We start from the raw sequence: 26800 nt of genomic DNA, 5'->3' as shown, positions 1-26800 counted from the left end.
GCAGTGCAGGCACCTATAGGCCGAACAGGGTCTCCATTCGCTGCACGTAAGGGCATCATCTCAAGAGGCGTGGTCACCTTCGGAATATTGCGGCAAAATGTGGCGTCTATAACAGAAACGGCAGCACCGGTATCGACAAGAGCATAAGCACGGGTGCCTTCTACAGAAACTTCGACAATATTCGACGGCAAAGTTCGAGGACTTGCGCATTTCGACAACGCAGTTCTTGCCTCACGAACTGCGGGGGCTAGTTTCCCTCATTTTCAGGGGATGGTCGACGACGCATGGGCGACAAGGATCGGCGACGGGGTGAAGGTGAGCGACGAGACGTGGGTTGCGGATAGTCACGTGAAGACGTGCTTGGTTGCGGACCCGGACTCTTATAACGAGAGCGGGGACGATCTATGTAGTTCTGCGAACGGGCGTCTGAGTATCCTGGCGCGCGACGGCGGCAGAATCGGGCGATATGACCAGGGCCACCGCACGCAAAACAGATCGGCCGATTGTCGCGCGTTCGCCAGGGATTAGCAGTGATGGGAGCAGCCCATGTCACGGACGGCTGAATCGGGGATGCAGCATACGACACACCATGGGACGGTGAGGGCCGTTGAAACTGCTGCCGCTTTACTACGTCAGCGCAACTAAGAGGCGCGGCGACAGGTTGCTGCTGAATGGGCGCCGGCATGGCCTCGGAAATCTGTTCTTGGATGATGTGTCGAAGCACGGGAGCCAATGGGATTGGTCGCTGCAGTTGCTGCTGCTGTGGGAGCTCCTGACACTGAGCAAACGGCAGGAGAGACAACTGACGGGCTACCTCCTCACGCACAAATTCTTTCATTTGTGCGAGAAGGTGTGACTGGTCAGGCACGATGTTCAGTGCAGCGAGTGGTTGACTGTGTGTGTGAGGTGAACGTCGGGTGAGAGCCCGCTGCCTTCTCTATTCGTCATAGCTGTGGCACAGAGTTACCACTTCAGAAACTGTGCCAGGAGACTTCGCGAGAAGCATTTGAAAGATATCGTCGTCGACACCCTTCATTATATGTTGTATTTTGGCACTTTCGCTCATTGAAGCATCGGCGCGCCTGCAGAGATCGATTATGTCCTCAATATAGGCGGTAAAAGTTTCGTTTGGTTCCTGTGCCCGTGTGCGCAGCCGTTGCTCGGCGCGTAACTTCCGCACGGCAGGGCGACCGAAAACGGCAGATATTGCCTCTTTAAAAGCGGACGAGTCCTCAAATTCCGATTCGTGGTTCGTATAGCAAAGCTTCGCCACGCCAGCCAGATAAAAGTTCGCGGTACTCAGCTTAGCAGCGTCATCCCACTTGTTGGGTCCACTAACTTTTTCGTAGGCCGACAGCCAGTCCTCGACGTCCTGGTCTTCCGTACCTGAAAATACCGGGGGGTCTCGCTGGCGAACCGGGCCAGGGCAAACGGCGGCCGGGAGAGATGGCGGCGGTTGGGCAGCGTCAGCTTGCATGGTCGAGTGCAGCGTACGGGATCGGAGTTCCAGGGTGTCGACGATGTGCGTACCCAGCACGATCCACCAAATGTAAGGAGGTTTAATGGACGAGTCGAACAAACAGGCGGTAGCTCAGAACAGTAGGTCGGGAGAGCCAGATGGTGGCGTTCGAGGGCCGATCTCGTGCCCTGCGCTCTTGATGATGACCGGGATGTCATTTCTGCCTTTCTTCATTACATTATTATTATTATTATTATTATTATTATTATTATTATTATTATTATTATTATTATTATTATTATTATTATTAAATAGAGCACAGATCTCTCTACCGTTCCGCATTTTGCAGTATGAATGGAGTACAGTGCGTTGGCGATCACCCAGTTGCATTTGCAAGAGCTGATTTCATAGTAGCAGTGTAAAAGCGGTAATGGCTTCGCATTCGCGCGCTTTTTCACGCTTTCGCCTCAGGCAACGCGTGGCGCGCCACCGGAATCACCATCTCGGTCCTCTAGAGCAAGCTACCTGGCCTTAAGGGTCTCTATGGTCTGCCCATATAACGTACAGTCTTGGTCAAAAAACTTGAACCCGCTGTGAATGGCCAGGGAGCAGCTGCGCCCCGCTATCGCGGCGCTGCCACCATCGGCGCAAGCCGCTGCTCCCTTGCGTCGAGGATAAAGAGGGCGAGGGAAGCATGTCTCTTAAGCCTGTTTCACATACAAGCGAAAATGCTCGCGAATCCTGCCGCCGCGCCGCAGAAATCTGTTTAGAGCGGCGGCGGCAGCACTAGCGGCGGGAGCGGCAAGGTTCGTGTAAAGCCTGTTTCACATGATGCGATTTTCGTCGCACCGGAAGTGCGATTTCCGTCGTTTGCGATGAAAATCGCAGTCGCAGTGCCGTCCCCCCGATTTTCGGCTGCGACCAACCGGTTGGTCGCACAGTCGCACCGTCGCACCGATCGCTGCGATTTTCCGTCGAAATTGCGCGGAGAGCTGTCAACGGAGCTATTTCGCCGGTTTGTTTTGGAAAATGGCGTCTCGCACGACAAGTGCAATCGCGCAGACGTGGATCGTCGAATTCGGTACGTAGGCGAAGGGAGAATAAAAAACTTGTACAGATTGCATTCTCCGATTCCTATGCGTTTGTTGACACGCTACACAGCAAATGAAGTGCATTTTCACGTTTGCTTCGTGCGCCTTTGCGAGTTGTCAGTGCTAGGAGGTGTTCGATCCCCAGCAGACGACGAGGTCGTCACAATTTTCTTTTGTTGAGTAGCATGAAAAAATCGCGCTTACGGAGCAGCTTGAATTATTTCAACCTCGGCAAGGGCAAATGACAAGACAGCAAAGTACCCGAAGTTTCAACGTTGCGCTGAACGCGGTACCGTTCAGTTGCATTTTCTTGTCGGTTTTCAAGCATGAATTTCCCGATGCATCTTGAAAGCTTATCTTGCCTCTTATTAAATTTGACAGAGCAAAAGTGTAGGCTATCGTAATGAATTTGCTACGATAGCATTAAATCCGTGGCTTGAATAAAATATTACATGCACGTTAAGTTGCACCTCTTCTCTGGAGAATTTTTTTTCTTGCCCAGAAACCAATAAACATTGCCTATGTTGCGGACTTTGTATCCTTACTGCATCTGTATTAACACTTGCTTTGAAAGGTAATTAACTCAAGAGCTAGTAGATTAAGTAAATTGCTTGCTATAGTGGCAAAGTGACAACGTACCCTCGTGCACAATTATGTAGAACTCGTGCAACAATGCGAAAAGCAGGCAAACGGCCTGTTCTTGCGGGGATAAAACAGCATAAAACGACACGCTGAAGAAAAGTAAGTCAAAACTGTGCAGTGAAGTCAGCCAGTGCAAGCAGTTCTTGCACGTTCACAGCGGATCAAGTGTGCAGAAACATTCATGCCTTACATGTTTCTAGTAAGTTTCTAATAAGTTTGTGATCACATATATTAGTGTGTAAACCCATATAACGATATCCGCTGCGATTATTATCTTTATAAGTAATGAAATACCACGCTACTTGCAAGAACATATATCACCCGAGGATTTTAGAACAAATTTCTGCATTTCAACTATACACAATATGTGGTTTATTCAATAAAAGACCACAAACTGGGCTTTTTTGCAATGACAAACTTATTCCAAACTTTACTTACATACAGGCAAGAAAAAAAATATAGACAGAAATATTGTTCTTCAATTTGTTCACCTGCCACTGTGGCTATAGCATTCTGCTGCTAAGACAAGGCGAGGGGTTGATTTGCCAGCCATGGAAGTCGCATTTCGATGGGAGTCATAGGTGAGAAAAAAAGCTCTTGCACTTAGATTTAGTTCATCACCTTTTATTGAACTCTTACACTTCAAAATACTATTGCATAGGGGGGCATGCTTATGCAAAATCTAACACCAATAGAAGGCAAAGGGCAGAATTGTAAAACAACTTTCTTTCGTGATAATTCGAGTGTGTAAATATTCATTGCATCAATATGTATTGTTCAACAGCACTGCACAAATAAGCATGACCAGGTATAAGAAGTACTTTGTCAGGAAGCTGGTTCTACAGATGTATAAAAGGCATGAATGCTCATACTACGTCGCACACATAGCACAAAGAAAACCTTTTTCAAGAGTTGTCCCTTCTGGCAGATATGAGTGGGCCATAAGCAGCAGAAACTTTATTGCAGGACATTGTGTAATACCGCTTATGAAAGAATGAAGAGAGTGAAGAGGCTTTTAACAGCAGTACCTCATGCTGCTCTAATAAGAGGAACGATGAGCAAAAACATTTCTGGTAGAGCACTTAAACAGTAACTTTCTGAAAGACAGAAAATTCCAGGTGAGAGTTGGCGGTACATTTGGCCCACACACACCAACAACACGGGCATACTACAAGAAACACTACAGCCTATGGTGTATTACAGTCTATGGGAAAGCTATGTTATACAGAAATCAAGAATGATGCAACAAGCCCTCGACAACACTGCAGACTTTCTTGGCCAGTCTGGCCTCTCGCTTTCTGATAAGTCAGCTCATATCTACGTCGGAAAAAAAAGAAAGACTAGATTCAAGAACTACCCCAGATTGCACATTGTGATCCACATAGCTGGACAAATATGCCCCCAAGTCAAGACCCACAAATCCTCAGCTAGTGTAAGCCCATTACGGCAGAGCCAGCACGTGGGTGAAACAATTATGCAATGCCTGGACGCAACTTCCGCACCTGGTGAAAAGAATAATCTCGAAAAAATGGGGGTGGACGAGTGGATACTATAGAAAATCGCAGATGCTGTGCTTGTGTCCAAGGTATGGTACGGTGTGAATTACCAGCAGCACACAAAAAAGACAACTCATCGAATACAGGCATCGGGTAGTAATAACAGGTCTTTCCAACTGTACCATGCTTGAAGACCTCTATGAGAAAGAGCTAACGAACAAGTACCTAGACAGAGTAGAGTTGCAGCCTGCAGCACAAATTCTTTGTCTCAAGAGCTCAGAACCTCGTCCCAAGATACTATGCCAGCTAGCATATGAGATGCAAAGACTACTATACCCCTCCTTCAGAAACACAACCTCGGGAGTACCTGAACTTGAAACACAACAGGCCCATACCATGCAATATGGGGGCAAACAATTAGGCCAGGAGACTATATGCAACTGCCAAACACACAGAGGAGGTTGCTAATCATGAAGATGCAAGCAAACATAAGGCACATATAGTACACTGATCTGACAATAGCAGTGTAACAGTAGTATGACACTACATAAAACTAAACCCCATATAAGTGAGTACAATTCCAGGTCATCCTACACCTAGAAAAGCTGAACTGAAAGCAATCAAAGCAGCACTTGTAGTGCAGATTACACCCTGCACAACACCCTGCATGGATTCACCAGAAACTGTCTGGGCCTGCACGTCACACAAGATTGTCAGGAAAATCGGGAGACTGACACGCGGCTTGTAAGCACATGGCCGGAAATTAAATTACAGGATACATAGCCATGCAGATATTTCAGGACACAAGCAGGCTTATAAGCCCGACATAATAACTGAAAACTAGATGAGTTTGTGTGTATTCATTATTAACTAAAGTGCAACAGATACACAACAGACAAGAACGAAGCGCTCTGTGCGTTCACTTCGTTCCTGTCCATTGCATTTCTGTTGCACTATAGTTAATGAATTCATAAGGCTGCACAGGAGAAGAATGATACCTCTGCCCAAGGGCCGAATCTCACATCCAAATCCACGCGTGTGCACACACACACACACACACACACACACACAAATGTCGCAAGAGCGCATAGCATGAAGCAGCATCAACAGGATGACACTAGATATGGATGAGGACGAACTTTCAACTGACGTTCATTTGTAAAAATGTGGCGAGTTATATAAATTACCAGAAAAAAAAGGACAATGAGCAAAAGGAGAACAAGGTGAAAGCAGGAGCCAACATTTCGACAAGTGGACTTGTCTTCTTCAAGGTCCACGTGTGGAAACGTTGGCTCCTACTTTCACCTTGTTCTTGTGTTGCTCATCGTCTTGAATTTCCATCTTCCGCCTTCGCTGTGTTTTCCCCAGAAAAAGAAAGACAACTTTGAAGGATAGATAAAAATTGGTGCTTGATGCAGCCAAACATAAATAAAAATGCTACAGAAAGAAAATACAGAAAAATACCAAGTGCAGGAAAAGAATCATTACAATTGCCAATCCTGCATGCCAGCACCTTTCAAGAAACACTGTTGTTATTCCAGTAGACAGACTGACAGCTTGCTTATGCAAGCACATTCTTCCAGTTCCATGCCATTGAAAAAAAAAATGAGTTTCCTGGAATGCAGCCACATGCACACTTGGTGATCACAATGTTTTTTTTTCCCCTGGACTTGTATATATATGTGTATTTTCTGCCTTTCCCGCTTTTATGTTTGGTTTCATCAAGCACTAGTCTTTATCAGGTTTTATTGCTGTACTACTTCCTGGTAACCTTTATAGATCACTGCATTTTCACAATAAACCTTTTAACTAGGAGTTAGCGTACCGTGTTCTTACTGCTTCACACTATACATTCTTGCTACATTGGCCAAATAAAGGAATTTATAAGGTATCATGAGGGCCATTAAAGTGACTTGTTGCAGTCTAAAAAAAACGAATAGCCTGGTTGCAAATGGCACCAGAGAACACATAGGACAAACAAGAAAACCGAGATGATCTAACAATCAAAAGTTTAATGTACACACTGAGTAAATGCTCGCTGACAAGCAATAAACTGAACATACACAAAAAGGAGAAGCAAAAATTCATGTGCGTTTCCTGACAGGAAATGCATCCATTTCTAACGGAGGCTGTGCTGACAAGATTCTCCCAGCATTTTTAGATCTACAGCTTCCGTAATTTCTCTAGGCAGCCGATCTGCACAGAATGCTAGCTTCTTCCTCTACAATGCACGCTCAGATGTGGAGAGTGCATTGTAGAGGAAGAAGCTAGCATTCTGTGGAGATCGGCTGCCTAGAGAAATTATGGATGCTGTAGATGCAAATACACTGGGAGAATTTTGTGTCAGCATGGTCGCTGTTACACTTTCAGAGATGGATGCGTTTCCTGTTGGGATCTGTATGGACACACATCAGATCTTGCTTCTGCTTTTTGTGTAAATTCGATTTATTGCTTGTCGAACAGCATTTACTCGGCATGTTCAATAAACTTTCATTTGTTAATACACCTCATGATTGTCTTGGTCTCTAGCAGAAAGGTGTTCATTCTTTTTACAGTGAAGCTGTATATGCCTAGGCGAAACACTCATGGTCCGATCCCAAAAACCCTAGTGTAGGGGTATGAGCCATTGTTTAAAGGGGTGTGAGCCATTGCATTCATCTTGCATGATGGACGGAGACATTTCTTGTTGGGTAGACATAGAAATGCTTATGCATTTCAAACATACATTTATCTGCGTATTATTGAAGGGAAGGGACACAGAGGGGGATGCGGTTAAGACAAGATCATGATGTCATTATTATCTCACAGCAAAGGTGTGGTGGGCCAGTGGCTAGACCGATAGTGACATCGTTTCTCTCTAGCAGCAGTGCGCGCGTGCAGCAGTCTCTCTCAGACTTCCCAATAGGTTTGAAAATGTGTCCCTGTATTTAATTAAATGAAATGTGCAGCCCCGGTTTGTCACTTCGTAACTACAGTGCATAACTGAGTCGTAAACATTATGATTAACGCATTACAAAACACAAGTGCGTAACATAATTCAGAAAGACTTTGATGGACCGGCTGCATTAACACAATGAACCACTCATTTCACTTTACATGATGGTGATCTTGCAAAGTGCAATGTGTGGCATTCCAAATAAACAATGTGATAAACCCAAGCCAAACATGTGCATAACCTCATTAAGAAACACAGACATAACCAATAATATAGAAAGACTTGAATAAACCACTGGAATTAACCCAGTGATAAACACCGGGGCTGCACATTTCAGCTTCGCTGGTTTACCGTCTGTACAGGGTCCATGGACAGTAACTTTTTCTGTTATTGTTTGTTAAGTATTGTATAATGTTGTGCCAGTAAAACACGGGCTGGTTGATGCAATGTATTGGTACTGCTTTTTTTGCTGGCTTTTTTCTTAATGTTGTGCCCTTCTTCCTTTGGAACAACTTTTTTATTCCCCCTTGCATAATACTCCAACCTCATTCATTCATTCATTCACGTCATTCATTCATTTTGTTCGTGGAACAAAAACGCATTGATAAGCTTAGACATATAGTCATTGCTTAACACTTTCGAAACGAACAATTATAGCTTGCTATCGACATTGAAGCAGCCTTTCGACAGCAAGAAAAGGAATCAGTTTTTCCAGCTCTGAACATTGAATTGCAGGAAATGCAAGAAGGCATACAATTCTGCCAATATAATCTGTTCAGGAATACCAAATTGGAATAAACATTGAGGCTTGCATTTGTACTTTCTCTGGCTGAGCAATCTAGCTTGAAATGACTCTCATAAGCATGTCGTAACAATGTTGATCTAATACAGGTTAAATGCATGACTAGCTTAAGAAATCTGGATGATTGCTATAAATTACAGTGAAGAAACTATAATATCTAATAACATTATAATATCATAATAATATTTATTTCCACAAAACAGGCTAACCGTGAGAGGCGTGCGAGGCTGAGCAGAAAGCTGAAAAATTCTACGGCAAGTGCGCCTGCCGTGGGCCTACTATCCTGCATTATGAATAGCGCGTATTGATATGGTCTTCTCGTTAGAAGTTCCGAGTATACTACCAGCGCGAGACACGGGACAACAAAGTGGACGAGAAGCGTGTCTTTTAGAATGCTATGTTACAACGTACAGGCTTCTACAAAAGTGACGGTAACTGCTCGAAACATTTGATGCGTCGGCTTTTGCGCCTTTAGAGGTATTTAGAGGGGGCTCCCATATATATATTCGCAGCGCAAGCACGGCGATGGACGAACCAGGCTAGCGCTAAGGTTGAATTTCACGACACAATTTTCATTCCACGTCGTAATCACACAGATCGTTTGAGGCTTCGTTCAGGGGCACACGCGGGCGTTCGGGTCGGTGCTTCTTGTTGCGTTCGGCGTAAGAATATGGCTAGGAGCAGGCACCACATATGCGCAATGACGGGCAATATACACGCATCATTTCTCTAGAAGCTGACGCCGAGCACGGGTAGCGCGAGGATCTTGTTGGGCTGACACGACAACTTCGTGGCAGCCGAATTCCGAATACTGCATATACGGTGCGGGTAGCTATATGAACTTGTCGATGGGTCACCTTGTAGATTGTTGTAGCGCAGGCAGAACGAAACGGTCATAGAAGGTAGATAAGACAACACACAGCGCTGAACCACCTGCGAACAGCTGTTTACGTGCGCGATGTCGCACTGAACTACAGAAACCGCCGTCGCGCACCCCAAGACAAATCTTAACTAACGTTTTTAAATTAGTAAACGTACATATTATTTGCTTTTAATCAAGAGAAGTCAATAATATTATAGTGTAAACGTTTTATTCACTACAATAAAAGAATTATGCAGCGTGTGCCACGAAACCTGGCAGTAAGCAACCCTGGGCGTCGCACCAGTCGCATTGTTGAAATCGCAATCATGTGAAATGAGCCCTCTAAAAATCGCATTGCGACGCGTGCGACAGCACCGATTTTCGTCGTTGCAGTCGCAGCATGTGAAACAGCCTTAAGTTGGAATTTCATCGCAGCGGCAGAGAGGCAACACCGCTTCTGAACGACCCGCCTCGCCACGTGACCAGAGGAGGACTAGTGCGGGAAAGCCTGGGCATAGGACGATGTTTATTTACTTGCTACACGTAGTACAGGCAACATGCCAAGAAAGCTTTTCAACGAATTGCTAATTGCTAAGCGCAGGATATGTATTTATAAAATAAAAATTTGAGAGGCAGGGACAAAGCAATGCTTATGTTGGTAGTCGCAAACTACCGAAACTGGCTGAAAGTCCCGTGTTTTTTGCCAGCAACATTGCTATTCGCGGTGGCGGAAAACGCGCGACGGCAATGCATGTAAAACGAAACCTCCCGAAAAGCTTCGCAGCGCTGCGCCGCTGTCCGCTCCATTCGCTCAATCGCTTGCATGTGCAACAGGCTTTACCCTCAAGCGTCGTTTGATAACAGCGCTCGTGAAAAACTAGTGCGGCGAGCGCGGCGCTAACGCCACGGTGGCGAAGTGGAAGCCACACGACCGGCTAGCATGCCGTTTGCAGCGTATGCTGGATGAGAGGGCGGGGGTCTCTGGCGACCGCTGTCAAACGCGATACACGAAAATTTCGCAATTCGGAGTATCGTAATCATCAGTTATTGTTTTCGGGTACCAAAGTAAAGGAACAGCGCTATGAATAGTCCTGTGCATGCTAGAGCATGGGCACTTTGCGAGGATCGTAGCTAAGATCTGGCTTCAGCAGCTTAATGATATATTAAATAACATGCCACAATGGCATCTCGTACGTGCAATCATGAATGTCACAAGTAGCAAATTAATAAAGAAAGCATAAGCTACAGCGTGGCACCTGTGTCTCTCGACGAAATCACAGGGGGGAGCATGCCTTCAAGGCATTGGGTGTGGCTTTGTCTGTGGTTGGCCCGAACAATTGCAGCTTGCCCGTGTGCTTGAATGTAAATTTTTATACTATAATTTATACTATAATTTATATATAATTTTATACTATAATGCGATGCATGGGAAGCCAGGCAGTTTCGCCCAGGCCACCGCATTTACTCGCACGAAGAGCCGTAGCGGCCCCAAGACGACCGCGCAGATGGCAGAACGAACGCTGCACTAGTTTTCACGAGCCCTGTTATCAAAGCATGCTTGAAAGTAAGAGAGACGCTTCCCTCGCCCTCTTTATCCTCGGCGCTAAAGCCCCTCAATTTTTCAAAAGTAGCGCCATTCTTAGATCTTTCCGCCACCCCGCTCACCCTGGCGCTTCCTCCTCCACGCCTCCTGTCTCCCCAGCCTCCTCCGCTCCCCCATTGGCCAATCTGTGTCACGTGGAAGGAGGCGCCGCGCTTTTGTACATTTTTTTCTTTCCTGAACGGAGCAGGCGCCGCGCTTTTGTATATTTTTTTCTTTCCAGCGCGCTCCGACCTCCATTGTTGGGCCTGCGCGACGAAAGTACGGCAGGCGGACTGACGGAGTGCTCTAGCGTAATACAATGTGTAGGGCCGAGAACTTAATTGAGATGGCATGCTGCTGCGCCTCCGGTTGCCGCAACAGACACAGCGAGGGCAAAAAGCTTTTTGCTTTGCCGTCCGGCGGGCGCAACGCAAAAAGAAGTGTGGATTCGCAGGATCAGGCGGGCTGACTTCGAGGAAGTGGCAAAGAACGCACGGCTTAGTGAAGTAAGAGCCACGGCTACTCACAACCACATATTGCGAGCCTAGTTCACGCCTTCCGCTTCGAAAAAGTGTGTGTTCATGCTCTGTGCGGTTTTTAGTGCATTGTTTGAGTGTTTTTTTTTTTCGAATGTGCTCTCTTTGTTTCATGTAGTTTCGTCTTGCGGTGAAATGCACGCATCTGCAGCTGGCCTGTGACATAAAAACGACTTTATTCAGGGTGTGTTTTGAGCTCCACCAGAAGTTAGCACATTCTCGACGCTTTTGCAAGGCTCAATATGACTTACGATGCAGTCTTTTAGCTTCGAATGTACGCCCGCATGTATTGATTTGGTTTGTGGTGATTAACGTTTTTAATGTCCCGAAGCGACTAAAGCTCTGATGAAGGTCGTAGTGCATGGCTCCGGATAACTTTAGCTAGGTCGCCAGGGGATGTTTAACGTGGACTTTGATCGTAGAGTCGTACGTGGGCCGGTAATTTCCTCGTTGGTGTTTCATAATTCTCGCGCGGGCGCGCTAGCGCTGCTTTAGAAGTTGGCGCCTCAGCGCGATTGTATTTCTTCAATATATTTTAACGTGTCATTATTTCGTACTATTGACGGCGCCTCCAGGGCACCAAAGCTGCAACGGGAGCACCAAAGCTAGAACCAGGGCTGGATGGGGCTCGCCAAAGCTTGTGCATGTCAAGGGAGTATATGATAGGCTATGCGGACAGCCGATTTTTGTATGCGAACACTCCCTGCGCCGCCTGCTTTATTGTAATGTCACGTGCTCTTCAGAGGCCTCCGTTAGCCGTTACGTGTGCCCTCCTGGAGAAGTACTTGTAAAAAAAAAATCTATCGTCACGATTACCAAAGCACCCCGCAATGAAAAAAGCGGCCCTGTTGCCAGGCATCGCTGACCGCAGACAGTCGGAATCTCTCACGCGCCGGCCGTACAAAAGTATCCTGCAGGTACGTAAATGAACCTACGAAACCACGTACACATACTTTCACGCTGTCAAAACCTGAAACTTTGGTAATTACGCGAGTGTGTGAGCACACCGAGAGCTTGCGTCGTGTTTCAGCAACACGAACTTTCAACGTGCGCGCACTTTACGCCTTAAATAAGCCTTGAATAATAGTCCTTTTCTCTATTTCTTCCACAATTCCAACACGGCATCTTTAAGGCCAGTTACCGACTGACGAAGTAACATCTGTATCAAAAAAACCGCTCCGCAGGGCTCGAACAATCTTTTCCGCGGATTTCTTCCCGTAGGGTGTTAGCCGTCGTCTGCTACGGCAGGCCCACCACCGGCGGCGCCACCGTCGAGGCCGCGCCGAGCGGAGAAGGAGGGAAGTGAATGGCGCTACTTTGGGAGATTAAGGGGCTTTACTCGGCGCAAGCGAGCAGCGCCGCGTACCGGCGGCGGCCGCGCCGCGACAGCGGAGCGCAGCCGCTCGCCCGTCGTTCACGGCGGGTTCAAGTTTTAACGCGACAGCGTTAAGGAGCTCGTGTCGCAGAAAAGCCGGTGTCGTCGGCGTCGGTGTCGGCGTCCGCGGCGTTGGCCGTGAGCGATAAATCTCGGCAGGCACTTCATAAATAAAAAGCAACTTCCAAGATGGGCTGGGTGGGAATCGAACCAGGGTCTCCGGAGTGTGAAACGGAGACGCTACCACTGAGCCACGAGTTCGATGCTTGAAAGCGGTACAAACGCGCTTCTAGTGAACGCGGTGTTGCCTTAATAACGTGCCGTAGAAAGTTATACTACGGTGTATGTCGGTAATTATGAGCATGTAACTTACAGAAGTCGCATTTACACGAGTAGCGAAGTACGTTTCCGCTACATTTCTTCTGCGCTTACCGCACACGCAGAGCCATCTTGCGGCAAACACAGAAGACCCCCTCCTCTCAATCTACGGCGCTGCCCCGACAGGTGGCGCGCCAGGCGCGCATTGGGGCTGTGCGCGGACCGGTGCCAGGCGCGTCGCGGCCCCGACTCCCTCTCCCCTGACGACGCTTCGCCGTGCTCCCACGCGGGTTGCAGAATCAAACGCCGTTCCTTTCTTTAGATTACTATCTCTCTCTCTGCCCGTGCCGATCACGACGTTTGGCTGGCGTAGATCGTTTCCCCCTCCGAGACACCGAGTTCTTTGGTTAGTTCCGTTTGCTCAGGCGCACGTTTCGTTGCCGCGCCGAACGCTGCGTTGCTCGACGAGTGATAGGTGGGCGCAAAGTCCGATGCGGGGCGCTTCGTAAGTGATCCCTGCGCCGTAGCGCATTGTCTTACACCCCTTGGCGGGTCGATGGGAACGCTGTCGCGTTCCACTCTTGAAGGCGAAGCTTAAGCGTCCTCCAATTTTTTTTTACCAGGACTGCACATATACCTTCCTGCGTAACAATATCCGCTTGAATAATTGACCCTATCCTTTTTGTTTCAGTTTCAGTATAAAAAGAAAGTCGCAGTTCTGCCCGAAAGGCGAAACATCGATCGTGATAACAAATTAGTGGACAGCATACGAAGTAGTTTTATCAGCCGTATACGCGCGGAAGCATTCGCTTACTAATTGACAAGCATGTTGCCACTGCGCAGAAGCAAACTTGAACACATCACACGCGATGAGCGCGGACAGTTGCTGTCAAAACGCTGGTGTGATCAAGCGCGGCGGCAGTAGCCAGCGACGTGACCGTGCAGTCTATCGCTTCAACGCAAGAGCGACAAGAAAACAGCGCGCACAAAGCCGTCTGCCAATCTCTTTCAAGATACGGCCAGCGCGCGTCACCGCACTTGTTGGTGACGTCGAAGCCGCCCCTGTGCATCCCGCGCTGCCTTCCCATTTATATATGGCGCGAGAGATTGGGCCGCGATCGTCAGGTGCCCTTGCCCTCTCTACACGGCGCGGACACAGGGCGGGGTGCGCAGCCCCGAGTAGAACGCCCCCCCTCCCCCCTTTCCTACTCACGGCGGACATTGTACTCGTCGCAGATGGCTTCCCGCGCGGGCGCTCGGGCCACCCGGAAAGAGGCGCCTCCCCCCCCCCCCCCCCCTGAGCCTTTCGCGTTGCGGAAGACGGCGCGCACACTCTCTTTCGTGCGCGAGGCGGCAATTTTATCGCCTTTGGACTTTACATGGAAACTCATGGCGACGGCAGAAAGGCGCTTGGAGTGTCCATTTAATTGCTATCGCCATGCAAACATCTGTTTTGGGACCTTGCGTCTCCTTGACTCGTAATTCAAACGCAGAATATTGTGCGGGGATAATTCCATATCCACACTATCTGGATCGGAGGCTTTCTGTTTCATTGCAGTTGTCCTTTACAAATATCGCTCTGAAAGGCAGATAATACAACGGAACGATATGCGAGTCATTCCTCAGCGAAGGAAAGAAAAGCACTCTGGACAAAATTACTTACCAGGCTGTAATTTTGTACAAACTTCTCTATGTTGAGCAATTTACTGTCTTCGTCTGTTGCCACGTGGATGGCTACTTCCTTGAACGCCTTGCGGTTAAGGCTCAGTATCTCGTAGGCGAACATGTCTTGAATGGGAGCGCTTAGCTGAAATTGGGGGGAAAAAAAGAAAGCCAGACAATGTTTTGCCAAAGCACAATTATTTTCATGCGTTTTCATACACTGAACGATTATTTACGGAACCTGCTCTGTGAGATTAGTCGCTGCGGCCTTACGCTGCTAAGCACAAAATCGCGGTATCAGTCCCCGGCATCAGCGGCTGCATTTACATTGGGGGCGACATGCGAAACGCCCGTGTACCGTCCATTTGGCGCACGTTAACGAACCTCCAATGGACAAATTTGATTGCGCGGCCGAAACGTCAGTTTGGTGCACCATTGAATAATTTTGATGGTTCCCTATATGCATTTCTTAGGCGCGTATACAGGGTCTCCCACGTCAATTTAGCCCAAATTTAAACATATACACATGCCAGGTACCTGGACAGAACAAAGGTAATGTTGTTTGCCGTCGCTTACAGATACCTAAATTATTTTTTATTCCACCTAATTCACCAGTCAGCCTCTAGAGTCTGTGAAGGAGTACGTTTACCTAGGCCAATTACTCACAGGGGAACTCTGATCATGAGAAGAAAATTTTCGGAAGAATAAAAATGGGTTGAGGTGCATAAGGCGTACATTGTCAGATGCTGACAATGTACGCCTTATGTTTACCAATATCATAGAAAATAAAGGTTTAAAATCATTGCATTCTACCGGTGCTAATATATGGGGCATAGATTTAGAGACAAAGACGTTCGAAAACAAGTTACGGACCGCTCAAAGAGCGATGGAACGAAGATTGCAAGGCATAAAGCTAAGAGACAGGAAGAGAGCGGTGTGGATGAGAGAGCAACGGTTGCGAAACAGTATTTACGATGACGAAGAGGCGAGTAGTGTTAAGACGACGACGACGATTAGAAGCTAGCGCGGGCTGTTGCCTCTTGACCAAGTGCGGCGTATTTCTTTGTAAATATTCTTGTATATAGCTTTTCGTCTGCGTCTTCCTACGTAACATATCTGGTGGAGGTGGACGTTCCCTGTACCTCGTCACGGAGCATCGCATGGACGGCTCGTCGAGCCTTCCTCCATGGCTCCCGCCGACGACAACTCGAGTCCGCAGGCTCCGACACCAGCTGCCATTTCGACGACCTACATCACTCTCCCCGCTCCCCGTGATCCTGGCGTATTCTCGGGCAAAGATGGGGAAGACATCGAGGATTGGATCAGCCTGTAGGAACACATCAGCCGTAATAACTGGTGGGACCGTTCTATCACGCTCGCCAACGTAGTCATTTACCTCGGTGGCAGACTTCGACCTTGGTTGCGGACGCACGAAGATGAGCTCACAGTTGGGATTCGCTTAAGCAAAAGCTCGGAGACTTGTTCGGCAACCCCTACGGTCACCAACTCGCCGCGCAGAAGGTGCTTTCCGGCCGCGTGTAGACGTCAACAGAGCCCTACGTCACGTACATTCAGGATGTCTTGGCTCTGTGCCGCAAAGTTGACGCACACATGACTGAGTCAGACAAGGTTTCCCACATCCTCAAAGGCAATGCCGATTACGCCTTCGACTTGCTCGTTTTCAACAACGTGGCGACGGTGGATGCAGTTATAAGAGTGCCGCCGCCTGGAACTCGTTAAAAGCCGACATATCGGCCAGCAGTTTGCCCGTCTTTCCCACACGCAAGCGACATCTTCCCGTGCCGATGCTCCTCGTCACAACAACACTGGCGATGTTACCAGGATCGTCCGGCGTGAGATCGAGGCCGCATATCCGACTGCCTTCGACTCCAGCCCCTCCAACGCACCTACAGTCACAGTTTCCCTGATCCAGGCAGTTGTCCGCCAGGAGTTCGAAAACATGGGTCTTCACACCATTTGCTCGGCCCGTCGCCCTGATACCCGTCCGGCTTCTTCGATTCCGCCCCGTCCCTCATCTTCTTACCCACCACGTTTCCGCAACCCATCTGAATGGCGCACTGCTGACGACAAGCCCATTTGTTGTCGCTGCCATCGAATCGGGCACATTTCTCGGCACTGTCACAGTCGCTGGAGTTCCCCGACCCGGCCTACTGATATTGCCTACTCTCCCCCCCCCCATGTGGCCCTTCTCATCCCTATACCGCAGGCTCCGATAATGCCGCCACTTATTCTTCTGCGCCGAACCGCCCCTATTCTCGTTCGCCTTCGCCCCAAGGACGACAATCTCGCTCTCCCCAGCCCCGTCGCTCCTATTCGCCGACTCCTTTCGCACGCCGCTCCCAGCCGGAAAACTAGATGATGCAGCGCCTCGATGTGACGCTGCATTGCTACCTACGCCGCCAAATCCTCTACTGACGTCGCCCACTCATCTGAACCTTCTTGACGTGCAAGTCGACGGTGTTTCTGTGTCTGCTCTTTATACACTGGGGCGCATGTGCCGGTAATGAGCACTGACCTTCGTAACTGGCTGAAGAAAATAATCACTCCCGCCACGACGCCTGTTGTCCGTGTAGCCGATGGCGGAACAGCCCCCGTAATTGGTATGTGTGCCGTCCGCTTCTCCTTTGCCGACCGCTTCACTATCGTGCTAATAAAGTCATCGCCCACTGTCCCCACGACATCATCCTCGGCAAAGACTTCCTCTCCGCACATTCTCCTCTCATCGATTGTTCCGCCAGTACTCTCCGCCTTGACCTGCCTGTTCTGGATCCCGCTGAACCACACCTCAGTCGCCTCAGTTCCGTCGACTTCGTTCACTTGCCACCTTCGGCACTGACTTACGTTTACTTACTGTCATCCCCACCAGTCCCCGACGGTCACTACATCGCGGCTCCTATGCAAGACGTCCTCCTTACACACGGGATCACAGTAGCTCATACAGTTTTAACTATTACGGCGAATTGCGTCTGCCTGCCAGTGGTCAATTTTGGCTTCACGACACAAGTGCTGCCACGCTGGATGTCTCTGGCCCAGCTTTGCTCATTCGAGGATCACTCAGTAGCATCTATTGCAGTAGACGACAATTCAGCCGATCCTCCTCTAGCATCGCAGACGGCAACGTGTACCATCGCCGACTTACAGAAAATTATTGTGCCCGACATGCCGTCCGAGCATGCTCGTGAGCTCTACCGCGTTCTGTTTTCCTACCACGACATTTTTTACTTTAACGATCGTCCTTTGGCCCAAACTACAGTTGTTAAACATAGCATTAATATCGGCGATGCTCCTCCTATTCATCGCCGCCCGTATCGAGTGTCACCGGCTGAGCGTCAAGTTATTCATGCCGAATTTCGCAAAATACTTGCCAAGAACATTATTGAGCCATCATGTAGGTCATGGGCGTCACCTGTTGTACTGGTAAAAAAGAAGGATGGCTCCTGGCGCTTTTGTGTGGATTATCGGCACCTTACCAGGGTTACCAAAAAGGACGTGTATCCACTACCTAGGATTGATGACGCCCTTGACTGCCTTGACGCCTTGACGGTGCTCGCTATTTCTCCTCTATTGACCTTCGCTCCGGCTACTGGCAGATTGCCGAGGACGATCTCGACCGCGATAAGGATGGTTTTGTAACACCCGACGGTCTTTATCAATTCAAAGTGATGCGGTTCGGTCTATGTAACGCTCCTGCCACTTTTTAAGGCATGATGGAGTCCCTTCTTCACGGTTTCAAATGGTTCCCGTGCCTGTGCTACTTTGGACGACGTTATAGTATTCTCCCCAACATTCGCTATGAACCTGGAGCGCCTCTCAGCAGTCCTGGACGTGTTTCGATGAGCCGTTCTGCAACTAAATGCATCGAAGTGCCAATTCAGCCGTCGCCAGATTACCGTCCTTGGACATCTCGTTGACGCGAACGGAGTGCAACCGGACCCAGTCAAGATCCACACTGCTACGCACTTCCCTGTTCCGAAGTGTGTCAAGGATGTGCCCAGCTTCATCGGCCTTTGTTCGTACTTCCGCCGTCTCGTTAAAAATTTCGCGGCCATATCACGACCACCAATCGAGCTTTTGAAGAAAGACACCCCTTTCCAGTGGAGCGATAACGAGGCCTCTGAATTCTCGCATCTAATCCACCTTCTCACAACGACTCCCGTTCTGGCCCATTTCGATCCTTCTGCGCCTACCGAAGTCCGGACTGATGCCAGCGGTCACGCAATTGGCGCAGTACTGGCACAACGCCAGCGCGGCCACGACTGCGTTATCGCTTACGTCCGCAGGCTCCTCTCACCTGCGGAGCGCAACTATTCCATCACTGAGCGTGAGTGACTTGCCCTAGTTTTGGCGGTTGCGAAGTTCCGCCCATGCTTATATGGCCGACCCTTTTCCGTTGTCACAGACCATCACGCGCTTTGCTGGTTATGCTCACTGAAAGATCCTACGGGGAGGCTTCATCGCTGGGCCTTACGCCTCCAAGAATATTCGTATTCTGTCACCTAAAAATCGGGGAGACTACACAAGGACGCTGACTGCCTGTCTCGCTACCCGGTAGACGAGCCTGACGACGCCGACAGTAGTACCGCCAACGGCATTTTCTCTGTGTCTGCCTTCGCTAACATCGCCGATCAGCAGTACCGGGACCTTTCGCTGCGAGCACTCATCGAGCGTCTGCGCTCTACACCTACCGACGCATCCGTTAGCCGATATGTCCTCCAGGGCGGCTTTCTGTACCGAAGAAACTTCCTCCCTGACGGATCTGATCTTCCTGTCGTGCCGAAACTTCTACGACAGACTGTGCTATTTGAAGTGCATGACGCACCCACTGCAGGACATCTTGGGGTAACCCGCACGTAAACCGCGTCCGCCGCCGCTTTTATTGGTCTGGTCTCGCTCGCTCCGTCCGACGCTATGTTGCTGCCTGTGATCACTGCCAGCGTCGGAAAACACCTCAGGTGCTACCTGCCTGTCATCTACAGCCGATCACCATCCCTGTCGAACCGTTCTTTCGTGCTCGATTTGACCTCCTCGGTCTCTTTCCAACGTCATCCTCTGGGAACAAACGGGTAGTGGTCACAACTGATTACACCACCCGATACCCTATCACGCGGGCTTCCCCTACCAGTTGTGCCACTGACGTCGCGGACTTTCTCTTGCGTGACATTATGTTGCTTCATGGCGTGCCGCGACAGCTGTTTACTGACCGTGGTCGTAAATTCCTCTCGAAAGTTATCGCCGACATTGAGCGTTCCTGTTCCATTCAACACAAGCTGACTACCTCATACCATCCTCAAACCAATGGCCTGACAGAGCGGTTAAACCGTACCTTACCGATATGCTGTCCAAAAACGATTTCAAGGACTAACACGACTGGGGCATTGCTATTCCTTACGTCACATTTGCGTACAATTTTTCGCGGCTTGACACCACCGGATTTTCTTCATTTCATCTACTGTACGGTCGCGAACCGACCTTGCCCCTAGACACGGAACTTCCTCCTGCTGCGATCTCAACAAGCCAGTATGCGCGTGACGCCATCGCCCTCGCCGACCATGCACGCCAGCTTGCCCGTGCTTGACTGACGGCCTCGCAAACCACCCAGCAACGTCAGTAGAACGCCCGCCACCGTGACGTACAGTTTTCGCCTGGTGCGCTCGTGCTCCTGTGGTCGCCCTCTCGCCCCGTCGTACTTTCAGAGAAGCTTCTTTCGCGATACACAGGGCCCTACCACGTGCTGTGCCAGATGACGCCTGTGACGTACGAAATTGCTCCTGTGAGTTCAAACTCGTCTTCTACTCTGGCATCTAGTGATGTCGTGCACGTCAGTAGGCTCAAGGCCTACTAAACCGCTTCTGGGTCCGGCCTTTAGTCGCTCCGGGACGGCGCTTTTGCCGCCGGGGGTAGTGCTACGAAACAGTATTTGTGATGACGAAGAGGCGAGCAGTGTGAAGACGACGACGACGATTAGAGGCTAGCGCGGGCTGTTGCCTCTGGGCCAAGTGCAGCGTATTTCTTGGTAAATATACTTGTATATAGCTTTCCGTCTGCGTCTTCCTACGTAACAATATTAAGGGCATGAAATGTAGCTGGGCAGGCCACGTAATGCGTAAGTTAGGTAGCCGACGAACCATTAGGATTACAGGATGGTTGCCAAGATAAGGGAAGCGCAGTCGAGCACGAAATAAGACTACATGGCGGGATGAAATTAGGCACTTCGCAGGTGCGAGTTGGAATCGGTTGCGCAAGACATAGGCAACTGAAGATCGCAGGAAGAGGCCTTCGTCCTGCAATGCACATAAAATACGCTGGTCACAACAAGACATGAAACGGCCTATCGCAATAAGGCGGAATGTTGTGGGCACCGGCCCTCTCAACCGTAGCCTTCGCAGTGCAAGGCATTGAAGAAAAAGCGGGAGCACTACGAAATGGATCAAAGGCGATCGTTGATTGCCAATAACTCCGCTTCGGCTGAACGCACTGAGGTACTATCTGCTCCAAAGTAATTCTGAAATAGCATTGTTTAACCTTGAATGCATTTCTCGGCGTCCCTAAAAGAGGTGCAGGGCACGTTTACAATATAAGGGGCTAAAGTGCTCTAAGTCTGTACATGAAGAAAGACGTAACTTGCCAAAGAATACATTCTAATGAGATGTCTACACTCTTTGGCGATTACGTTGTATCAAAACAATAATCACCATCTGTCGTACTTGCGTTCCTTTTCTTTGAAACACCATCCTAGCGGCTTTCCTGTCAGGGATGGCATATCACGCTGATAACACGCATACCATTCATTGCATGGAAGCACCCAGCGCGCAACGTTAGAGAAAGGAAGGGCACGTCGGCTGAATTGCCTTTGTAGACTAGACGAGCTCGAAAGGGTGCAAACTCTTCTTAGAGTCTACAAGAAACTAACTGATAAGTATAACGCTAACGGCAGTGGACAGCAACACATGATAGGGTGGTAAACAAAGTCATAGACGCAAAATCTGGATGGGTGCGGTGACGCGCAAGCTCGCTACAAACTTTTATGGACCAAGGAAAAATGAAATCAGATTAGAAACTCTTCACGATACATAAAACGCCACTACTTTATGTACTGCTCGAAGCTGAAACTAGACGCCACAGGAAAGATATTTTTAGGAGACATTGCTGTTTATGCATAACGCGTGCAAAGAGCAGAAGTCATTAAACATATGCTTCGTTAACAGGGCGCAATGTCTGTCCAAAGGCAATGTTGTAGCTCTTCCGGAAACCCTTGATATGTTAAGAATAGTTGAGGAAATGTAAATGTATCTTAGACGGTGGAAAAAGGCAAACCACAGCTATATTATTGGCGGCACAATAATCCCGAACGCGGAATGTCAAAAATCTATGTACAACCTGAGAGGAAAACTGAATGTGAGTGGATTGATGGACGGCGAATCTCTCGCATCTACCACGATTCTACCCACTTCACCCAATAGCGTTCCATCCGTAACCTTTTAATATTGCCCTAAAGTAATAATATTCTTTTTATTTTGTGTTTCCCACCGTTAATAATAAACGAACCCCCAACCGACTCACTTGGCCTTTTCACTATTTTTAACGTTCAATACAACGGTATGCCTAACGATGTCCTCAGTTACGACAGAGGGACACGTTAAAGAAAGCGGTTCCACAGTTCCGCCCCATACCTACATGGAGTAGTCATGGACATATTTTTTCACCCGTGCGCCTACGTAATCGGCAATGGCGGATTCGGCCATGATTTGTAACTGATAAAAATTGCGTTGATCTCCCGCTATCTCTTTTGTAGCGTAAAGCTACACTACGCGGGTTGGAGCCGAGCTTTGCGGGCTTCTGTGCCTACCATACTGCGCCTGCTCGAGAGGCGCGTGATGTCACGAGAGGCGCAGCTGCATCGCCCTCGCCGCCGCCGACTTCGGCGCATTCCAGAGGTGTGACGTCACAGTCTCCGCAGACGCGCCGGCGCCGTGTGCGGCCGCTGCTGCATTTCAGGCCTAAATATAGCCTGACGTAGCGTGAACGCGCGCACACGTTACGTCACGTTGGCGAGAACAACAGCGCGTATAGTTCGACCCATGGTTCTATGCACTGGCGCCGCCAACGTAACCAGACGCGGCCAACCAAGCCAACGCGCTCCGACGCCCGGCGTTTAACGACGCTCGCCCGCGCGCCGATAACGTCGGACAACGCGCCTCTGCGATTGCGGCGCCCCGCGGCACTGCGCATGCGCGAGGAGGCAGACGGTTGATGCAGCGCGCTCGACATGGAGGTTACGGAGAGTCGAGCCGCTGCTAGTCGGCGCAAAAGATTGGAAAATTAAGCGAACATAACCGTACCTTTACGCTACGCATATCCTAGCGAAGCCACTGCCAATTTTTTTTTTATTCTTGCTTTGCTTTCCTTTTAACCATACTTGTCGATCGCTACCACTTTAGCTGTCGTAGTACCTAGAAGGAAACCGTGTTCTTGGCGCTCACCTCCAACATAGTCTTAACCTCTTGATTTCCGCTTGTGTTCCCCGTGACGGCAACGGCTCTCACAAGTCCATCTATGCCGTGCACAGACATTAGGCCGGAGAGTAGGGCCGGGTCTTGGGCGCCCGTGTAATCAAATACTTTTCCGAAGTCAGGAAGCCCGGATTCTTGATCATCGAGGGTGTTTTGCTGTACTGCGTGGAAAAGATGAGAGGCGTTTGCTCGTCGCTTGTCGACATGGTCTTCCTCCATGCAAATGTATTTCAACATGTTTCAACAGGAATTACGAAGGATTGTCGACAAATGTGTCAAATTTACACAATACATAACACTCGACGAGGCATTGCACGAAATTCAGCGCTGTAGAAAGGTGCGTTTCGCATTTTTTAATCGGTCATCGTAATTAGAGAGTAGTCAAATAAGCCTTTAATGCGCTGTCACAACGTGTCGCTCTTGAAAATTGTTCTTGCAGATGTCCTCTACATGAGAAGAGATCAATGATTTGTTCTACATTACTTCCGCAACGCGGCACGTCGAAGGCCACGTCAAACATGGCAAAGCAAGATTTTCTTGTGGAGCCATAAGGAGCGACTGAATCGAAGGCATACGGGGGGGGGGGGGGGGGGAGTCCGCTGCTTTTTCTTGGCCACCACTCCACATGACTGCTAAAAACGAGTTGCTTCCGCAGATTTGGGGAGTGCGCCTTAAGGGGCGATGGACAGGAATTAAACTGCCTGAAGATAGCATTTCTTTAATTATAACGCCAACATAAGCCAGTATGCATGGCAAATGTTTGCCACCAGGTGGCATCCTAAGATACCCAGTTGAAAATTTTAAAAAAGGGCACCAAACATGCATTTTGGCCACACGCCGTGGCGTTTGCTTTACTATTTGTTGTTTTTTTATTTTTATTTAGCATTTTCGATAGCTCTGTATGCACCCTCCAAGGTATCATAACAATCTCGATAGTTCCCGCATCGACACTTCATTTGGTGCAGGGGCCCGAAAACTAAGCTTGTGGGTGCATTCGATATCGCCGTTTATGACGGACTCAATTAAGACAGTTATGTTAACCACGGAAAAAAAATTTTTTTCGGCCTTTAGCCACGGGTGGGTCTCGCGATGCTGTGTTGAGCAGGACGCACTGCGAAAGAAAGAAAGGGGTAAAGGTGAGCGAAAGAAAGGGTAGTATAATGCAATCCAAAGAAAATCATCGGGAAAACTACGCACCTGGACCGTTTTAGGCAAACTTTTTCGGAAATTTAAGCTTTAAATCACGTTTTCTGAAGACTCCACTTTTGCTGACAAACGCGACGTTTTCTGGGCAGCTGCTGTACTTTCCAAATAGATTTTTTTGTTATTTCTGAACGCTTGTGACGGCTACTGCACCTAATGGATGGTTTTGTCACCAGAACATTGTTTTTATTAATAGTAGGGGTGTGCGAATATTGAAATTTTCGAATACGAATCGAATACGAATAAGGAGAAAAACTCTCTTCGAATATCGAATACATGTGTAGTATTAAAAAATTTGAAGAGCGGTAACAATACCTTTATTACCCTTTTAAAAGTATTTGACATAGTAGTTCTGCGGAAACCCGCAAGGTGGGGAGAAGTAATGAATAAAGGGAAAATCAGACATCCACCCGTTCGTAGCAATTGCTACAAAGGAAACCCATACGGGTTCCTCGAAAGAAAAGCCTCATAATTGAAGAAAAATTCGTCCTGGTGCGGGACTCGAACCCGGGACCACCGCCTTTCCGGGGTAACCGCTCTACCATCTGAGCTAACTAGGCGGCTAGCAGATGCCAGGGCGAAGTCGAATTTGTCGACAACACGAAGCAAAGGCAAGTGTTTGACATAGTAGTTCTGCGGAAACCCGCTAGGTGGAGAGAAGTAATGAATAAAGGGAAAATCAGACATCCACCAATCAGGCTTTTCTTTCGAGAAACCCGTATGGTTTTCCTTTGTAGCAATTGCTACGAACGGGTGGATGTCTGATTTTTCCTTTATTCATCCTTTTAAAAGTAATTGCATTTTACAAGGTTGCTTCCAATTAAAGAGGTACTCATTATAGATAATGGACGCAGGTAATGCTCTCAGTCAGGTAAAACGCTTGTTACAGATTGTCGTGAAGGAAAATTAACTGCTCAATATGGTCAGAAAGCAAACGCTCTCTATGCACTGTCACATTTCTACCGGTAGAAAAGACTCTTTCACTAGGAACTGAGGTGGCAGGGATCGCCAAGTACTTCCGGGCGAGTGCACTTAAAAGCGGGTACCTGAAGCGGCCAATGGACTGCCACCACTCACAAGGATTCATGCCCCTTTCCAGCAGAGGCTTTTCCGCGTAGTCTAACTTCCCTCTCAGGCGCAGATGCCAAATGTGTCTTCTCTTTGTTCGTCACTAGATCGTCAAACGTATTCCATACACTCGATGCCACCAGTGGACGCGAAGTGGACGCTGGCACGGCAGTGTCCCCACGGTGTTCCACGACAGCTGCCTGGAGCTCCCTTGTCACAAGGCCTTTCAGCCAGATCATCTGACCAGATGCCTGATGAACTCTGGTCTTAAAGCGCAGATCAAGAAACATGAATAGGCTGGCCACTTCATCAAATTCGCACTCCGCACAAAGAGCCTTGATACATTTTGCAACAATGTTAGCAAACCCTGAGTTGCCTTTGCAACCTTCAAGGCAATGGGGCATTCCAAATATAATTGTAACTATGAAGCTTGGTGAAAAAAAAAACCAAACTGATCATGTCTCAAGGGCCTGAAGCAAATAGACTGAAACAGAGAATACCGATAATGAGCGGATCATGCGAATGCGGAGCAAGCATACAATTGGTTAATTGCTCAATTATTCGCAGTCTATCCGAATATTCGCCGTTTCCACCGTTATTCGGCCGTCCTCGAATATTCGTGAATTTCCGAATATGCATTTCTCGAATCGGATACGCTTCGAATAAGGAAAATATTCGATTCGTATTTGAAATTTCGAATATACGCACACCCCTAATTAATTGCAGTGTATAAGAAAATGGCTTAAACTTTGAGTCTTTGGCATCTAAACTTTCTTTTTTACTATACAATGGTGAAAGCTAGAATTATTATTTTGGTTCGGAACAAAGCCTCGTGCATATAAAACTAGAAAAACTTGGAGCGATTCGCCTACATAACAACTTTCAGATACGTTCCTTCGAGGAATAAAAAGGAATTAAGAAATTATATTTTAAAAGCAAATGTGTGTTTTGTGCCGTCTACCATGGCATTAGGATTCATGTATTACAAACAGTCATTTTGAAATATGTTGCTTAAACATATGCAAAGCTAGAGGCAGTTCTTGCCTAGGTCCGCTGTCCATCTCTCCATGAATTATGGAGTAGATTTATATCTTGCATAAAGAGGAGTTCATGAAGGCATCATGCCTCCCTACTGTTCCAATTCACTTCAACGTAGGCTAAGGCGCTACTACTGATGGTTGTTACATAAAAGAATCGCTGGTGGGCGAGCAAGAGGTGGCAAACAAAAACTGTTTCAA

The 26800-nt window shown here is 48.4% G+C and overlaps 1 protein-coding gene across 1 annotated transcript in view; it reads right to left on the bottom strand.

Annotated features, from left to right (window-relative positions):
* The window catches only part of LOC142584228 (uncharacterized), a 254736-nt gene extending 231290 nt beyond the window's left edge, over window positions 1-23446 (bottom strand). The window contains exons 1-2 of the mRNA XM_075694382.1: window positions 23262-23446; window positions 14762-14905 (exon numbers count right to left, since the gene is read on the bottom strand). Coding sequence (XP_075550497.1) covers window positions 14762-14905; window positions 23262-23351 — 234 coding nt within the window. The 5' untranslated portion in view covers window positions 23352-23446. The remainder of the gene's footprint in view (window positions 1-14761; window positions 14906-23261) is intronic.
* Window positions 23447-26800: the final 3354 nt, after the last annotated feature.

Source organism: Dermacentor variabilis, chromosome 6 (assembly GCF_050947875.1).
Source record: "Dermacentor variabilis isolate Ectoservices chromosome 6, ASM5094787v1, whole genome shotgun sequence".
Taxonomy (NCBI): Eukaryota; Metazoa; Arthropoda; class Arachnida; order Ixodida; family Ixodidae; genus Dermacentor; species Dermacentor variabilis.
Note: the sequence above shows the minus strand (reverse complement) of the source record. Positions and strands in the feature narration are given on the sequence as shown.